This window comes from Cervus canadensis, chromosome 8 (assembly GCF_019320065.1).
Source record: "Cervus canadensis isolate Bull #8, Minnesota chromosome 8, ASM1932006v1, whole genome shotgun sequence".
NCBI lineage: Eukaryota > Metazoa > Chordata > Mammalia > Artiodactyla > Cervidae > Cervus > Cervus canadensis.
Window position 1 is genome coordinate 48,781,030 of NC_057393.1, and position 17,705 is coordinate 48,798,734.

Sequence of the window (17,705 nt, forward strand, 5' to 3'; positions counted from 1 at the left end):
CCAAATAATCATGCAACTCTCTTAGGAGGAAACCAATTGTGTTACTCTTTAAAAGGCTGTTTTCCCACCGTAGTCTTAGAACACCATCACCACAAGACTTTACAATTTTCTGAATAGGTAATACATTGACAAGGAAAACACTTCGAACAGCACAAAATGGTGTATAGAGAAAAATAAATTTTCTTCCTTCCCATCATCTACCTCCTTGCCTTCCCCAGAGACAAATCACTGGTTCATAAAATTTTTTATTATGAAAAATTTCAGATATACAAGTAGAAAAATTGGAATAAGCTCATGAATAACACAGCATCAGCAATGAAAAACACCCCACTGGCTTGTTTTATTTTCCCTCCACCAGTGTTTGTAGGAGTTATTTTCCCAGACACTTGATCATTTTATCTGTCAAAACTTTTAGTATTCTGCCATTCTCCCCACTTTCTCTCCTTAATCTAAGCACATTACCGTGATCACATCCAACAACCATCCAATATTCTCAGGGGTCACTTTTAATGGCTTCGGGACAGACTAAGGGAGAAAAGAACGACGAAGGTAAGAATCGAGGGGATGCTAGAAGCGCATTAAAAAGCCAGACCGACATCACTTCGGGGTGCGGTCATTGATTGGGTGCCCTGCTACCCGGGCCTTCCAGTTCCCGCCGTCATTAACTGCGCCGGGTCAGCACCAGCCAGTCTGGGTCAAGAGCCGCTCCGAGCCGCGAGCTCCCGGTCTCCCGGCCCCCAGGCGGCGACTCCAGCAGGCCCGGCGCAGCTGCACAACCCACCGTCCCCAGACACCGGCGAGTCCCTGGAGGGGAAACGATTGACACAGCTGCCTGCACTGAGCCCCGAGTCCTCCCCCGCGGCACCTGCGTCTCCCGGCGGGGCCAGGAGCTGGAGCTCGCTCGCTTGCGAGCCCAGGCCGCCAGGCCAGCCACAACCGCTCCGCCCGCTGCCCGCTCCCGCGCGGGGCTCTCAGCACCTAGACCTCTTGGACCGGGACTACAACTCCCGTCGGGCCCCACGGCCGGACCAATGGCGGGCGCCGGAGCATGCGGGGCGAGGCGCCTGCGCGGCGGTTTGAGTAAGCAGCCGCGCGATTGGCTGCGGGGTCGGGCGGCCGCGCGGGGCCTGTGGGAAGCGGAGTGACGGAGCGAGCGGCTGTTGGAGGAAGGAGGTGGGGGCCGGGAGCGCAAATGGCGTTGAGATGGTTCAGGGCCCTGTTCAAACTCTAGCGCTGACCATTCACCGACGGAAGCGGCGGCGCAGGAGGCGACGGCGGCCCATCGGGGGCACGTAGCGGGCTCCGGTACCAGCTCCAGCGGCGGCGGCAGCCAGGGAGGCCTAGGCCCGGGTCCGGCCGGCGGCGCTCGAGGCGGGGAGGGAAGTTGCGGTGCCGCCGCTCCTCCCCCCCCTCCACCGGGTTTCCTATTTACAGAGAGCGGAGTCGCGGGTTCTGACGGTGGCGGAGCCCCTTGCCTCTCTTCGCTCACCAGCCGGCCCGGTTCTCCCGCGCGGGGCTCCGGCGCCCGCCCGTGGGCCGTTGGGAGCGGGAGAGGCGGAGGCGGCCCGAGGCTAAAGCACCCGCCAGGCGCCGAGGGTAAGTGAGGTCTCGGGCGGCTGCCTAGGCCCGGAGCTTGCCGAGGGTGGAGGAGGCAGGGGTCTGGGAGGGGGTGATGGAAGTCCTTCTATCTCACCCACCCGGGCTCTGAGGAAGTTGGACAGCGGAACGGTCTGAAGAACTCTTTTTCCTCTTTTCCCCTTTATTCTGAGTTTTTTCTGGGCGACGGTTGATTTACTTCCCTCCCCAGGCGCGGTCAAGTGTGTTGGTTTCAGGCCGAAATCTTTTGCTCTCTTTCCTCCGCCTCTGGCCGCCACTGAGGCCTTCCACTACCCTGGGGATTCGGTGGCAGAGGCTTCCGGGGCGTCGGAAGCAACATCCCTTTCCTGGGAGGTGGGGGTGGGGAGGAGAAAAGTTGCGTGAGCGTCTCTGGGGAGGGGGCCGCTTCTCCCCGCCACCTCCTAGCGCACCGCCGCCCCCAGGTGAGGATTTCTGGGTGGTGAGGTTTGGCCTTTCCGGCTTTCATTCCTTCAGGGAAGCCCCTAAGCCCGTGGAGATCTGAAAGACGCTGGATTTGGTTGGGGGTTAAGTGTGAGGACTTATTTATTCCAGCGCATTTCCCCGAAAATTCGACCAGCTTTGGGCTGAGGCAAAGGCCCAACGACCAAGAAGACTTAGTTGTGAATCATTCTTTCCTTTTTGGTAAGGTAATCTTTGGAGTTTGAAGCCTGAGCAAGATAGCCTGTGTTCTTAACTTAAATATACTTGAAATATGCCAATATTTCAAGTCAAATACGTCTATACACTTATTTTTGAATTTCTACATACTTTACACTCTAGTCTTACTTAGATTAATACCATTACAATTGTCTGTCTAGTGACTTTAAAAAAAAAAAGGGCATGGAAAACTATAAAGACCAGCAAAGGGGATATTATATAATGAACTCCCATGTAATTCATCTTTCAGACTCAACAGTTATTAAATCTTAACCAAATTTTTCTCATGTCTGCACTTTCCATTTCACAAACCTTAAAGTTGGAGAATCACTGACATTATTGCATCAGTATTTCAATATATATTTGTCGCAGGCATAGGTTCTTTAAAAAAAAGCATAATTTATCAGTTAAAATAATTAACTTCTTGCTATCAGGTATTCATCGGCAGACATTCAGCTTGTCACAGTGAGTGCTTTATGGTTCTAGGATCATTTTTACCTTGAGTTTTTTTGGTGTGGACCTAAAGTAGTCCAAGTCTAGGTTTTTGGTTTGGCCTTTAGTCAGCATTTTTAGGTAATTACCATGTTAGTGTATCCAAAACATTTTAGCTTTGTTGGTGTATATGTAAATGTAGGTCTGTAGATTAGGGCTGTACATTCAAGGTGGAATGAAAAGAAATGACTTATTTTGTGTTTCTTGTAGCTGCCAAATACACTTAGTTTTTTTAGGCTATGCTTAACAAGAAAGACAGGATTCTTTAGTGTAAATCTACAGTAAGAGGGGAAATAGATATCCTTCAGGAAAAAGTTTTTTGACATCTTAGAAGATCTCCAGACAAATTAGAAACAGTTTTCTCTTAAAGTAGATGTGTATAATGACTAAATTAAGTGTTATTTTGTTCAATTAGAATTGGCTTCTAACCAAAATACGGGAGGGCAAATTCCTCTGCTGAATATGTAGGGATTCCCTATAAACTGGGAGGATTAAGTTAATAAAGGGAAACATAAACTAATAGATAAAAACATTCAAAAATATAGGTCAGAATATCATTCTGATTGTTGCAAATTTCAAGAGTATGAAGTTTTTTTTTAAGCCCTTAGGCAATTGTTCACCTTTTTTCCTGGTTGTATTTAATTTATTGATATTTAAACTTTAGAAGGTCAAAGTGTGAGTAATGGATAAGGACTGATAATGTTTAAAAAGTACCTTAACTTGTTTGACTCTCTATTTACTGTCCTGAAATTTTTTTTTTGCCCTAGTACTTAGCATGTAGATAAATCATTTTATCCTGTCTTAAATCAGAGAGGAAAGTAAAGACATTTTTTTTTTTCTTTTAATAATCCTTGGTCCAGTCAGTGTAATATGCTGGAGTTAAGTAGCTTCAGAAAATGTAGTTCAGCAAATGAGCACAGCACTTTGAGGACAAGGGAGGGAGAATGAGCATGGTTTCTTGCACTAAGGGAAATGACCGAGTATGGAATATTTTTCAAGTCATAGTTTATATTATGTTAGACCAAAACTCAGGATCTTTGAGGTTGGATTAAAAGTAGCAGGTTCATTATGTGAGAAAATAGCACCAGTTTTCTGACTTTTCACCCCTCGTGTGAGTAAATGCTCTGAAATTTCAAAGAACTATATTTAGTCAGTTATTTGACATCTCTAAGATTCTGAAAAAAATTAACATTTTGTGCTTAATATTTTATATTAAGGGTAATTAGCCTATTCAGATTATTTTTTATGGTAAAATTGATAGAATAGTAAGTAGATTCATTTGAAACTTTTTTTTTTAAAAAGCGATGTTCCGTTATAAGTTGGTTAGTTGTTAGACTTTCTTGTTCTGAAAATAGCCTATGAATATGTACTTGTGAAAAAGATTGATATACATATATAGGATAAAAAATGAGCCTCTCTATACTCCCTCCCCTTATTTAACTTTTTAAAGATTTGTATCTTGAATGTGGAAAAGCTGTATGGGGAGAATCCCTATTTTCTTATTTTTGTATTCACTATTAACATTTGTTAAATATTTGATGATTATGTATTTTCTTACTTTTTTTTCTCACAGAGAATATGAAACAGGTGTCAAAATGACATCCAGATTTGGGAAAACATACAGTAGGAAAGGAGGAAATGGAAGTTCAAAGTTTGATGAAGTCTTTTCCAACAAACGGACCACGCTTAGCACAAAGTGGGGAGAAACCACATTTATGGCTAAATTAGGACAGAAGAGGCCCAATTTCAAACCAGATATCCAAGAAGTTCCGAAGAAACCTAAGATAGAAGAAGAAAATACTGGAGATCCTTTTGGATTTGATAGTGATGATGAATCTCTACCAGTTTCTTCAAAGAATTTAGCTAAAGGTTCCTCTTATACAGAATCTAGTGAAGCTGCTCAGTTGGAAGACGTCACTTCTGTACTTGAAGCTAATAGCAAAATTAGTCATGTGATGGGTGAAGACAGTGTTGTATCTGATAAATGCTTACGTTTGGAGGATACTTTGCTTGGGAAAGAGAAGAGCACAAACCGTGTCTTAGAAGATGATGCAAGCAGAAGTAGCTGTGCTAGGTTAATGACTTCAGGTAAGTTTTGGTTTTCTTCTTTTCTCTTCTTCATAATGATTTTCTTTATTCTGAGACAGGAGAGTTTTGTGTAATTTAGTCAAATGATTTTGACTTAGATTCGGAAATATTACACCTCTAAAATTTTCTTTCTGCCTTTATAATTAATGGGGACCAAAGATAATTTTGTAGAAGAGATTTAAGAAATTAAAGAAACCAATTAGGAGTTGAAATTTTACTTGGGAGTTTCCAGACTGTACATTTTGGGAATGATCTTTGATTTGTCCGTACTCCAGTTCTTGTTAAGAAACATCTCTTTTTGTTGTGTTAGGATTGCACAAAATCTCACTTCTATTACTGTGGAGGATTTGGATGGTTACTGATAATGAAAATGAGATAGGCATTTACAATAAGGTTAAAGTTTAGGGGTGTTAGACTTTCTTCCAAAACTAGAAAGATTAAAGAAGTGTTAAGTGGAAATGTAGAATTGAACTTGACTGCAATTTGAAATTAGTTGGGGGTTTGGTGCCAGTAGTAATTTGTATTAATAGATTTTCATCTACAAAACCAGTTGTAGTTTTAAAATGTTAGCCTGTAAATCTGGCATCTAGTGTTTATTCCTAAAACAATATATTTTACTCGTTTTTGTAATGGATTTGAGACTTAGAGTAATAAATGATAAAAAAAGTGCAATTAAAAGACTGTAGAGCTTAGATTGGAGATGGCAAGGGAGATAGCTTGTGGACTGTATCAGTATAGGGCTGAGCAATAAGGCTCACACTTTGGTCTAAAGCAAACCTTAGTTCTTGACTTCTTGGAAAAATTCAGTGATAATAAAAGGTTACATAGTGTTCATATTTTAAAAAGATGTAAAGACAAAACTGCCTAGTTTTCTTGAGAGGAATTTGTCCTTTGGGGTCTTTCTATAAGGCACCGTCTTTCTATAAGGCACCTCAAATACTTTGCCTAGCATGGTTCCACAAAAAAATGCTGAACATTTTTCATTCTTTTTCACCCTTGGATGAGAGGATGAGCCAGCTGTTACTGTCATTCCCTTGATCTCCTGGTTAATTCTTATTTGGCTCTTCTTTTCCTTTGCCCACATTTCTCCTGAGCTATTGTTCATAACTTAAGGTTAGGTTCAATTTTTATTAAAAATGAGCAGAAAAGCAGTTTCCCAGATCAGCTCTTAAAATGTTTTCTAATCATAGAACCACTGAGCCAAAATTAACTAGAATTCAGCTCTCTTAGCTTCATAGATGAGATTCAAAGAGGTTAAGTAACAGTTCATTTTGGGTAGTGGCAAAATTGGAATGAGATTCATTTATTGATTTTTCCAAACTTTGACCACCTACTCTGTTTTCTCCACTGTGTTAGGCTCTGGAAATGCTATTCCATGCCAGTTATCTAGTGTTTCAGTCCTCAGTATGAGGCAGATAGGCTGGAGAGAGAAAGATGAGGATGGAGAAGTGGTGAAGTGGGTTAAGGTACACAGACACAAATTTCTCAAGCACCATGTTTGGAAAAAAGAAGGGCATCACTGGCAGGCAGAGGGTATCAATGGGGTAAATGTTTAGGTATGGGGGAACTGGAACTTGGAAGTGAAATATTCAGAGGCAGCAATTGCTTATGTAGTCTTGCTGTTGTTAAACCTACACGTGTGCAGACTGCCATTTGAAGTTGTTCGGTGAGAACTGGAAACAACTTTTTCTGTGAAAATGAGGTTTTAGCTTGCCAGTCTAATGTAGCTAAATTGTAGTTCTGGTGCTGATCCTTTTGACTGACTGGGAATCCAAACTCCATTATAACGGGTTTGTGAGGGGAAAGGGTATACTAAAGTACAGAAAATAGACGTTCAAGAACATCTTGCTCTTCTTTCTTCACAAGGCAGCATTAGTTGGAAGGGAATGGTGTAGCAATGTGAATATTTACTTTCTCCTCTCCTGTGACCATCCAGAGCCACAGCACCCCTGGTAGCTTGCTGTAGGATAAGAAGGGAACTTTGAGGGAGTACTTCGAATTCTGATGGTCTTACCCTATCCCTAGCATGTAAAAGATAAACTTTTTATAAGTTTATGTTAATAAGTTCAGGGAATACTTCTGAACTTTATGACCTTTCTTTTTTGCCTTTAAAATTTGGGCATCTCTCTGTGCCTAGATTTTTTTTTTTACATTAGGTCTGTCAGTTTGTCATTGCTTTTACTAGTATTCTAAGCCTTCCGGTTTTAGTTGGAAGTTTAGAGATTCAGACCTAAGGTTTGGATAAAAGGGGTCTCTATAAATCTAAAGTAGTTCCAAAACTTTTTTTTGAATTAGAGATCTTTTGAGAATGATGAAATTTTGGACTTGAGATTAAGTGTACCCATTTAGGTCTCAGAAATTCTTTGGAGGTCATTTACAGGTATTTTATTTCTGTTAGGAATGTTATGATCATTCTGTTCGAAGTGCACAAGTTAGGTTCTTTAGTATCCTTCCAGTGGGATGTTCTTGCTCATTCATACCATTTTTTGATGCAGAATTATATCACATCAGTGAAAAGGACTTATCCAAGCTCAAGCTTATATCATTTTTCCTGGCCTTAAGTTTTAAAGTGGATCTCTTTGGAGGGTAGTATATGGTTAACTTTTAGGTATTACTAAAATTCTTTGTTTTAAATGTTTTATACCAGATAGTGCTTTTTAAGATTGTGGCTTATTTAAAGAGGAAATCCAGAGTGAGGTCATGATAGAATATAGTGGTTGCTGTTTTCCAAATGCTTGATGGGCAAGGGAACCCATCAGGATTACTACCCACGCAAGAGTACAAACTAAACGAGAACTGCAGGGAAGGATTGAGTTGCTAAAACATCCTAATCTTAATTAAAAAAAACCACACACTTTTAGTGTGGAACTTTTAGACACACAAAAATAGAACATTGAAAGAACCTCATGTGCTTGTTTTCTAGCTTCAGCAGTTGTCAATATATGGCAGATCTTGTTCCATCTATTGTATACACTGTTGTGTCTCCTGGATTATTTTAAAGCAGATTTAGGATATCTTACTTTATCTGTAGACACTTTAATTGCAGTTTTCATTAAAACCAGTGAAATCTCACACAAGTGTGAAACTTAAAAATGACTTAACAGGACCTAAAAACTTGGCCTTTTGAGAGATCTTGGCGTATTCTTATAAAGTTTGGCATCCAGAGCTCTGTGCATTAGGGGTAAAAGAAAGCTTCTCTTGCCTTTTATATACAGCTACTCCTATTTTCCATCTTTGTGTGTTCTGCTACAGGTTTTTAATCTGGGTTCTAGAATAAAGTGTGCAAAGACTTGTATTTCTACTTGGCACACTTTTCTTGCTAGCCAGCTGGGATTCAGTCTACATATCCTGCCAAATATTGAGATAACTATGGCATAGGCTCTTAATTTGCATGCCTGACTTTGTAGCCAATTTTTTTTTCCATTTGCTTAAAACTGTACTGAGTATTTGTATAAGTTAGAGGGCTGTTACTGTCAGGAAATTAGGAACTTTGATTTTAGAACTGAAGATCGTTTTTAGAAAGGGAAATGAATTGTTCTATTCCTGAAAGCTTAAAGTAGGCCAGGGACTTGTGACCTGAGAGGAGATTGTCATCTACTCATTGGATAAAGTACAGGTGATTAATGAGGATTAAGGAATTCTGCAAGTATAGCCTTGGTAAGAGTTACCTGCCTTCATTTAGATTTTGAATGTATTTGTCATATAGAATATACTTGTCATTCCTAAAATCAGCTTCTTGTAAGGGAAGAGGGTAAGATGCCTGTTGTTACTTTGTGCTAAGCCCTTTATATCAGTTGATCTTTAATCGCAACTATTTAAGGCAGGCTTTATTCCCGTTTTAGAGGAGGTAGAGCATATTTCAAAGAAGTTGAATAACTTGAAGATCTGAGAAACACTTTAAGTGTTCTTTTCATACAGTGCTGCTGTATTCTGATGTGAGTGAACTTAATTTGATCATATTTAAAGCTTTATATTTAAAATAACAGGCTGTCACTGTACGAGTTTTCTCTTGAACTTGGAAATAACTTGGACAAATAACAAATTATGTGTTACCTCTTGCCTCTGTTTAAATGATTTTCTTTTTAGTAAGAATCGTGGCCAAACCATTTATAAATACTGAAGAAAGCTGACCTTAATTTTTGCTAATAGGTACCCTCTGTTTGCTAATTTTTAAAAATTCTGTATGGAAATTTAACAATATGCAAGTTCTCAAAGAGACACTGTAATTTTTCAAGTAAATAGATTTGTTTTAAAGTAGAACTTTAGTTTCTTGTAAAAGATTTTCTTAGTGAAAGGAGGTTCAGTCTCAGGGTTTGAGTAATAACACAAGTGCAGATAATCACTAATATAGCTTGAATAGAAGTGAGTACACTGAGCACACAGTGAGCAGTGTGTACACAGTGGGAAATGAGCTTGGCATGTGTACACAACTTGTTAAAGATGTTTGAAGGAGAGAAGAAAAGGGGCAGCTAGAGATATATGAGGGGTTCTGGAAAGTTTGATTGCATGAGTCTTGAAGCATAGGATCCAAAGCCCAGAGGGGGAGAGTGATCTTGGGAGAAGGGATGCTGCATTTCTTGGCTGGGAGGAAAGGGGGGTGAAAATGTGAGTTTAATGGGAGGATGGAAGATAAGATTGTTTATGAACCAAAACTGCTCCCCCCCATCCTTTCTTTTTACAAAGTGACAAAGGAGGTCATCTCTGAAAGGGAGAAAGAAAAAAGGATGTGTGTGGTGGCTGGAGGGGAGAGGCAAGTGTTCAAAAAGCTTTTGGAGAAGGTGGAAAAGGAAGGAGCTGTTTAGAGAGAGTAGAATTTCTGGACATTATTGATGCCTTAGTTGAAGTTTGTTATCACCGAAAACTTAAGTGTGTTTTCCCCTCTCCTTTAGTAGGCCCTTTTAGCCAGAATCTGTACAAAATATAGAATATTGGCTAGAATAATGAGAATTATGCTGGATTGGCATTTTGTCTGACTAGATATGGAATGAACAGATAGAGAAGAAAGAGAATTTAGATTATTGACCAAAGAGTAATTGAAATGATGAACTGTGCACTTTAAACTTGACTAACTGGACAGGGGTGGGTGGATAGGAAAAAGAGAAGAGAGGTCAGTATACTGAGAGTCTTAATAAAAGTTGAGACTAGGATTCCTGAGACAAGCAAGTTGGGTAGTTGGTAGTAATTATGGATTGTTTTATTCTGATATTTAAGAGTTGAAGCATTTTAGAATATGACAAGTTCCTGGATGAAATTGTGAACTGGTGACTAAGATCGAATGTAGAAGACTTGATGGGAGAATAAGGAGCTGGGAATTCAAGGGGTTAGAATTTGGTGGGATTCAGGGTGATAGCAGAAGTGGCATGGAAGGGGTAGATTATAGATCTTGTTTAAAACCCTTAAATGAAGAATAAGAGGTTGTTAGATGACAGGTAAGAGGAATATTATAGGGTGTCTAGATAGGTGGCACATGCCTCAAAGGAATGGACTTTTTAGAAGAGAGGGGATAGTAGTAGTTTCATAAAAGGCTCTGGAGAGCCAACATATGCGTAACTGCAAACCATCCTTGTCTGAGATACTGGAAGGGGCTGCAAGAGAAGTGGCATTCTTAGTCAGGTTTCAGTTAGGGTTTCCCTGGTGGCTCAGATGGTACAGTGTCTGCCTGCAATGCCGGAGACCTGGGTTCGATCCCTGGGTTGGGAAGATCCCCTGGAGAAGGAAATGGCAACCCACTCCAGTACTCTGCCTGGAAAATTCCATGGACAGAGGAGCTAGGTAGGCTACAGTCCATGGGGTTGCAAAGAGTCAGACACAACTGAGCGACTTCACTTCACTTATTTCAGTTAGGGCAAGGAAGTGGTAGAGGGCATGAGCCCCAGGTGTATGTGAATGTGCTGATCACTGAGGCTTGGATACTCTGGACTTAAAAGCTGTGGGGTGGTTGGGAGGCAGTGGGTTGTTGAATAGAAGATGGGAAAGAAGTATAGGTACATTTTGAGTGTTATAGTACAGGAGGAGGTAGATGGCAAGTTTGCATTTTGATTTATCAGTCAAGGTCCCAACTGGAAACATGGCATGCCCCAGTTAGGCTCTTAACAGATTTATTTTTATAATGGCTAATTAGAAAGGCGAGTAAGGAATGTTAGGGAAAGCCTAGCCTGGGTTAGCTGCACTGAAGCTCTTCTGTGGTGGGTCACTCTTCCCAACTCCAACCCTGGCATCTACTGATCAGTCTTCTGCCCCTGTAGCTTTGTTGTTTTTTCCAGTATTTCCTATACAAAGGGTCATTCAGTATGTAGCAATTTCAGCCTGGCTTTTCATTTAGCATAATACTTTTAAAGAGTATTCCATATTGTATGAATCAGTATTTTTATCATTGAGTAGTATTCCATTGTATGTGCCATAATCTATTCACTATTTGAAAGACATTTGAGTTTTCAGATTTTGGCGATTGTGAATGAAGTTGCTTCCAGTTCCATCTAGGTGTGGGTTGCTGATCATGAAAATATTAATCCTAAATTTAAATGGTTGCAAAGGATATAAAATTTCTGCAAAATAATAAAATAATTTCCTATAAATATTTGGATTTTATTATATTTATTTATATATTTTGATTTTTAAAAATATTATATTTATTTTCATTTGTTTTTTGGTTGCACCTGTGGCATGCAGGATCTTAGTTCCCCAGCCACGGATCCAACCTGTGACCCCTGCATTGGAAGCATGGAGTCACATTAAAAAAATGAGATGAAAAAAAAAATGAGAGGAAGTTTTTCTTTAATAACCAGAAGATTTACAGCACCCTTTTTCTTTTTTGAAATTGTATTTTTTCTTTTTTTGCCACGTGGCATGTGGGATCCTAGTTCCCTGACCAGGGATCAAACCTGACCCCTGTGCCTTGGAAGTGTAGCATCTTAACTGCTGGACTGCCAGGGAAATCCCTTGAAATTGTATTTCTGTGCCACTTCCCCTTTAGGATTTTACCCTAATGAACATGTCTGTTAATGGTCATCTCTTCATAATTTTGTAGTACAAAATACATATATTTTTTGTGTATTAGTTTGTGTGCTAAGTCACTTCAGTTGCATCTCACTCTTTGTGACCCTGTGGACCGTAGCCAACCAGGTTCTTTGGTCCGTGGGATTCTCCAGGCAAGAATACTGAAGTGGGTTGCTGTGCCCCACTCCAGGAGATCTTCACCTAGGGATGGAACTGCATCTCTTATGTCTCCTGCATTGGCAAGTGGCTTCTTTTTCACTAGCACCACTTGGGAAGCCCCATATATAAGTTTAAATGTAAACTTTTAAGAATTTTCTGTGATTCTAATGTTCAGAGTATTTGAAAGTTCTTCTAGATTGTTAACACCACAATTCTTAGTGTATAATTGATCAAATTAGTGTTAAATTGATTAATAGCATGACAGTGAAGTCGCTCAGTCGTGTCCAACTCTTTGCAACCCCATGGACTGTAGCCCACCAGGCTCCTCCATCCATGGGATTCTCCAGTCAAGAGTACTGGAGTGGGTTGCTGTTTCTTTCTCCAGATCTTCCTGACCTAGGGATCGAACCCGGGTCTCCTGCATTGTAGGCAGACACTTTACCATCTGAGCCACCAGGGAAGTCTAATAGTGTGTAATTAGTCAACTGCATTTTAAAGGCAAAGTTTATTGGAAATGTACCTCTTAATGATATGGGTATTGCTGTTTTCCCTTATTTCATGTATATATGGATAAATATTATTGCTGGAATTAAGAAAAAGCTCTGACATCAGTCTGTTCCTATTTTTTAATACATGTAAATATGGAGGTACTACATTGATAATAAATAAGAGTGGAAAGATTTTTGCTATAGTAGTTTCTATTTGGAAAGCAATAAGTAATTAGAACCACCTGACATGCCGTGGATTTGTTTCCAGGACATTAGAGTAACTCAGGTATTAAGCATGGATGCCAGTAATGTATCATATTATTTCTTTACTGTCATGCCAGAGTAGGAGCAATATTCATAGTGAGATTAGGGAGAAGTGAGTGATATGCCATTATTTGTAATGCGGGAGAATAATTATTAATCCCAGGTGGGTTGGTACATCAGTTTTTAGACCACAGTGTATGAGAAAGGTGGGGATTTAGAAATGAATGTCCCTAAAACTTGGGATTCCCTAGTGGCTCAGTGGTAAAGAATCTGCCTGCCAATACGGGAGCCACTGGTTTGATCCCTGGGTTGGAAAGATTCCCTGGAGGAGGAAATGGCAACCCACTCCTGTATTCTTGCCTGGATCATCCCATGGACAGAGGAGCCTGGTGGGTTACAGTTCATGGGTTCTCAGAGTTGGACACAACTGAAGTGACTGAGCATACATGTATATAAGGAAGATGGGGATTTAGAAATGAATGTCCCTAAAATTTAGTTGTGCCTTTGTATGTTTTGGAATGCCTTTCCATAACTCCAGGAGTCTGTGTATATAGTTGGAAGAGTTAGTTTTCTGTGTGGCTCATTGGTTGAGGATTGACTTGGGTATGTGGGTGTGTTCCCTGTTCTTCTGCAAGGGTGGGCAGAAATAGGCAGCTTGAGCAGGAGGCCATGGGAACAAACAAGCTTCTTGGCGTGTGGGTGGGCAATGGCAGTGGGCCATACGGTTCTCCATAGGCAGCTGTTGATAGGGAATGAGAATTGAGTTGGACTGTTGTGTGTAGTGGGCCCAGCCGAATGGTTCTTTTGGAGTTGTTTTATCTTTAACATTACATATAGACTTTGTGTTTGATAGGTATGTTTTATAAATAATTAAAAAATTATAAAATATAATTGAAATTACCACTTGAAATACTTAGCATTTTTTTCAAATACTTTTTACCTTCCAAATCTTTGAGTAAAACTGATCCACTGAGGAAGATGTGCCATATTTTTCCTGTGACTTCTTAGGTGCCCCTTATAAATAGCCACACACCTTTGTTGACAGTGAAAAATCAGTTTCCATTCATAGAAGCATGCTGTTGACAGTTTCTTATGTATATTTTCATAATCTTTAATATGCACAGCATGTAAATCTATATATCCCTAAACATACAAGTGCATAAATGACAGTGTGGTATGTACGTGTGTATACTGTGTATGTATGTGTGTACAGAAAAGTCATTAAGTCATACACATCAGTATTTATAAAATCTACCTTGTTCTTCACGGTTTTCTATTATATGAATATACTGTACTTAAGTCTCTTAGGAGACGTAATAATAGTTTGGCTGTTTCTAGTCATTTGCTGTTAACAAAGAAATGCTATTTGGAGCATCATTCTACTTTCATGTTTGAACATCATGTTCTCACATATAGTGGTAGAAGATGTTTCTAGAAGTGGAATTGAAAGAGCATAAATATTTAAATATTCAGCTGATATTGCAGTATTTCCCACTGACATTGGCTTTTTTCCCCTAGCATCATTCTACTGAACTTTGGAGTTTGTCTAGCTGAAAGATAGGAAAAAATGTCTTCTTTATTTGGGGGTTTAATTTTTTCTACTTTAGAATATGTGCAGTTTTTTTTTTTTTAATGTAAATAAAATTATCTGCACATGGTACAAAATTATAGTGGTTAAAAGCTTTCCACCTCCTTTTTCCAGTTGTGCCAGTTGTTGTTGGAGTGATTGACCATTCATAATTACTTTTGTTACCCTTTCTGACATATGTTGTGTATCTACAAGAAGTTCAAGCAGTTACAAATTCGTGTGTATATTAGATCTACAAAATGATGACATACTGTTTTATACCTTGCTTTTATACTTAATATGTTTCGGGAATAAGTCTATGTCAATATATGGAGGTTTTCTTTCCGGCCTCCTTCTCTTTTTTATTTAAAAATACTGTTGCATTCGTGGTATGTCAATTCCCCCTATGTTTTTTTTTGTAATTTCTTAGCCAGTTCCTTGTAGATGTGAGACTTTGGGTTGTTTCCAGTGTTTTTGTTGTCTTTAAAAAGTTGCTTTATTTTTTAGACAGTAAACAGCACTTAATAACTGTGTGGCTGTTAACCGTCTAGCAGCTGAAATCTACTGTCCCTCGTGCAGAATGGGAGACAGGTTCACATTTCCTTATCTGAAACATTTGAGGCCAGATCTGTCTTGGAATTGGGGTTAGTTTGGAATTGTAAAGTATTTTTTTTTTAATATGAACCCCCGTCAGGTGCTCGGCAGCACTCTATTCAAAGACAAGTGTTTATTCAGAAAAAGAAAATACTATCAGTAGCCTTACTTAGATGAGGTCAGGTTTTGCTTCAAAACACATTATCAAAAAACTTTGTTTTCAGAGATTTTTGGATGTTCCAACTGTGGATAAAGGCTTGTGAACTTGTAATAGTACCTACATCAGATGGTTGCTATGAGATCAAATGAATTAATAGATGGAAAGTATTTGGGACAGTACCAGGCACATACTGAGGGCTTAGTAAGTATAAATATAGTTCAGCTTTGTTTTACTTTCTTTTTCCAGCTTTATTGAGATATAATTAATATATAATGTTGTTTACTCTTGATTTTTAATTGTGAATGAAAATGAGTATCTTTTCATAAGTTATTAATTCATTCTATTTCTTTTTCTATTGATCTCTGTCTATTCCTGCTTTTTCTGCTGGAACATTGACTGACTTACTGATGCATAAGAATTCTTATGACACCACTATTTTAAGGAAATAAGCCTTTTCTATTTCCTTAATGATTGATGATGATCCTTTTCCATGCTGCTTTTGATATCAGTATAGTTTCTTTGATGTACTGTCACATTTCTTTGCTCATTTTTAATTGAGTTGCTTATTTTCTCATTGAACTTTAAGAGTTCTTTATTTCCGATACAAGTATTGTATCAGACATTTATTGCAGATATTTTCTGAGTGTGGTTTGTTTTTGCTTTCTCTTAACAGTGTTTTTTGCAGGGCAGAAGTTAGTTGTTTTGATCAAGTCCCATTTTATCAAGTATTTCTTTTATGACAATAGAGTACACTCTCCTCCCTAGGCATCCCCTTCGTTGGACAACTCTAGTTAATCTTTAATGCTGTTGCTTATCAGTCCTTCTAGTTTCTATGAATTGAATGATGTCTATAGATTTAATAAGTTTGTTCCCTCTTTGCCTGACAGCCATGCAGATATCAAGAGGCAGTTTCCCATGTAACAGTGACACACCTCTCCCCCCAGGTTAAACTTTTCTGGTTACCTCAACTGCATTTCATGGGTAATGGTCTCCAAAACCACTTTTCTGTGATCTGTACAGTCTCCTTAGAAGTCAAAGATTTTGTTTAAATATAGACATCTGCATATCATGTGATACTCATTGCACTCTGTCCAGCATTAAGATTTTTAGCTTCATCTCATCTGGACTTCTATTAATATGGGTTAAGATGGTTTATCTAGTATTTACATTTTCAGCAGCCACCACTAGAGGTAGTGTAATACATTAGAATTTGATATGGTTATTTTTGTAAGGTCAATTGGTCATTGGTTCAGTTGGCAACATTTGTTGTCATTGGCATTTCTGGGCTGCCTTTTCTTCATCTGTATAATGCTGGATTTGGTGAACAGTGAAAGATATCTTCACTTTCTTCTAAGAAGGGTGAAGGTAGTATATATGCTGTTTGTATAGAGACTAGCATACAGTTAACACAGATGTGTGTGTGTGTATATCCAACTTCAGTAACATAAGTTCATAGCTAGTCTCCATTTTTTTCACCACCTACTCCCTTTCACCAGCGGATTATGTTGAAGCAAACTGACACTGAATTTCCTACGTAAATATAATTCTTTAACAGCTCAGCACTCCAAAAAAGATAGCTGTAATATCATTGTTACAGTTTAAGGTAATTAATATGTGCCTTTGTTAATTTTTACTTTTAAGGCTTTTAAGTAGACTGTAGACAGTGTACAATTCAAGTGGTATGGAACACTTCCCCCTTACCCTTCGTTCATCCTTTTTTCCTAAGATCAGCCTTATCTGTACATAATATAGACTTGCCTTATTATTTTTAACAGCTACATAGTATTCAGATATGTGGCTGTATGCAATCAGGAAACAATGTTGTAGTGAGTTTCCTTGTTACTTATGTTATTCATACTCATGGAAAGTTACTTGTAGAGTAAATAAAACTGTGTGCTTCAGAGTCAGTTTATTTCTCACATGTACATTTTTAATTTTAAAAAGTATTGCCAAATTGCTCTCTGTAATCATTGTACTAATACACTCCTACAGAAATGTAGTTTTAATATTTTTATTGCTCTGCAGTATTTGTTTTAATAGATCACTCTGTTGATTGTACTGTTAATGTATATTTATATTTCCTGGTTTTGGATTGATGTTTTAAGTGTACTTCTATTATGTTGAACCATGTGGAATTGCTAATACTTGATTTAAAAGTGGAAGTTTCATATGGTTAAGTTTAATAAGCTGTTCAGTACATGTATACCTATATTCCTGTTAGATAAGTACTTTGAAATGGAATTGCTGGGTCATAGGATAATAGGACCACTGATAAAATGTGGTCCACTGGAAAAAGCAATGGCAAACCACTTCAGTATTCTTGCCTTGAGAACCCCATGAACAGCATGAAAAAATTAAAAGATAGGACACTGAAAGATGAACTCCCCAAGTTGGTAGGTGCCCAATATGCTACTGGAGATCAGTGGAGAAATAACTCCAGAATGAAGAGAAGGAGCCAAAGCAAACACAGCATTCAGTTGTGGATGTGACTGGTGATGGAAGCAAGGTCCAATGCTGTAAATATTGCATAGGAACCTGGAATGTTAGGTTCGTGAATCAAGGCAAATTGGAAGTGGTCAAACAGGAGATGGCAAGAGTGAACGTTGACATTTTAGGAATCAGT

At 39.0% G+C, this 17,705-nt stretch overlaps 1 protein-coding gene across 3 annotated transcripts in view; it reads left to right on the forward strand.

Moving 5' to 3' along the window:
• The first annotated feature begins 1,463 nt into the window (after positions 1 to 1,463).
• WAPL (WAPL cohesin release factor) overlaps positions 1,464 to 17,705 on the forward strand; it is a 72,971-nt gene continuing 56,729 nt past the window's right edge. For 2 of the 3 annotated variants that reach the window (XM_043476196.1, XM_043476198.1), the window contains exons 1-2: positions 1,464 to 1,596; positions 4,340 to 4,854. In XM_043476196.1, coding sequence (XP_043332131.1) covers positions 4,362 to 4,854 — 493 coding nt within the window. In that variant the 5' untranslated portion in view covers positions 1,464 to 1,596; positions 4,340 to 4,361. Of the gene's footprint in view, positions 1,597 to 2,079; positions 2,260 to 4,339; positions 4,855 to 17,705 lie in introns of those variants that run through there. The other variant, XM_043476197.1, reaches the window with a different exon arrangement.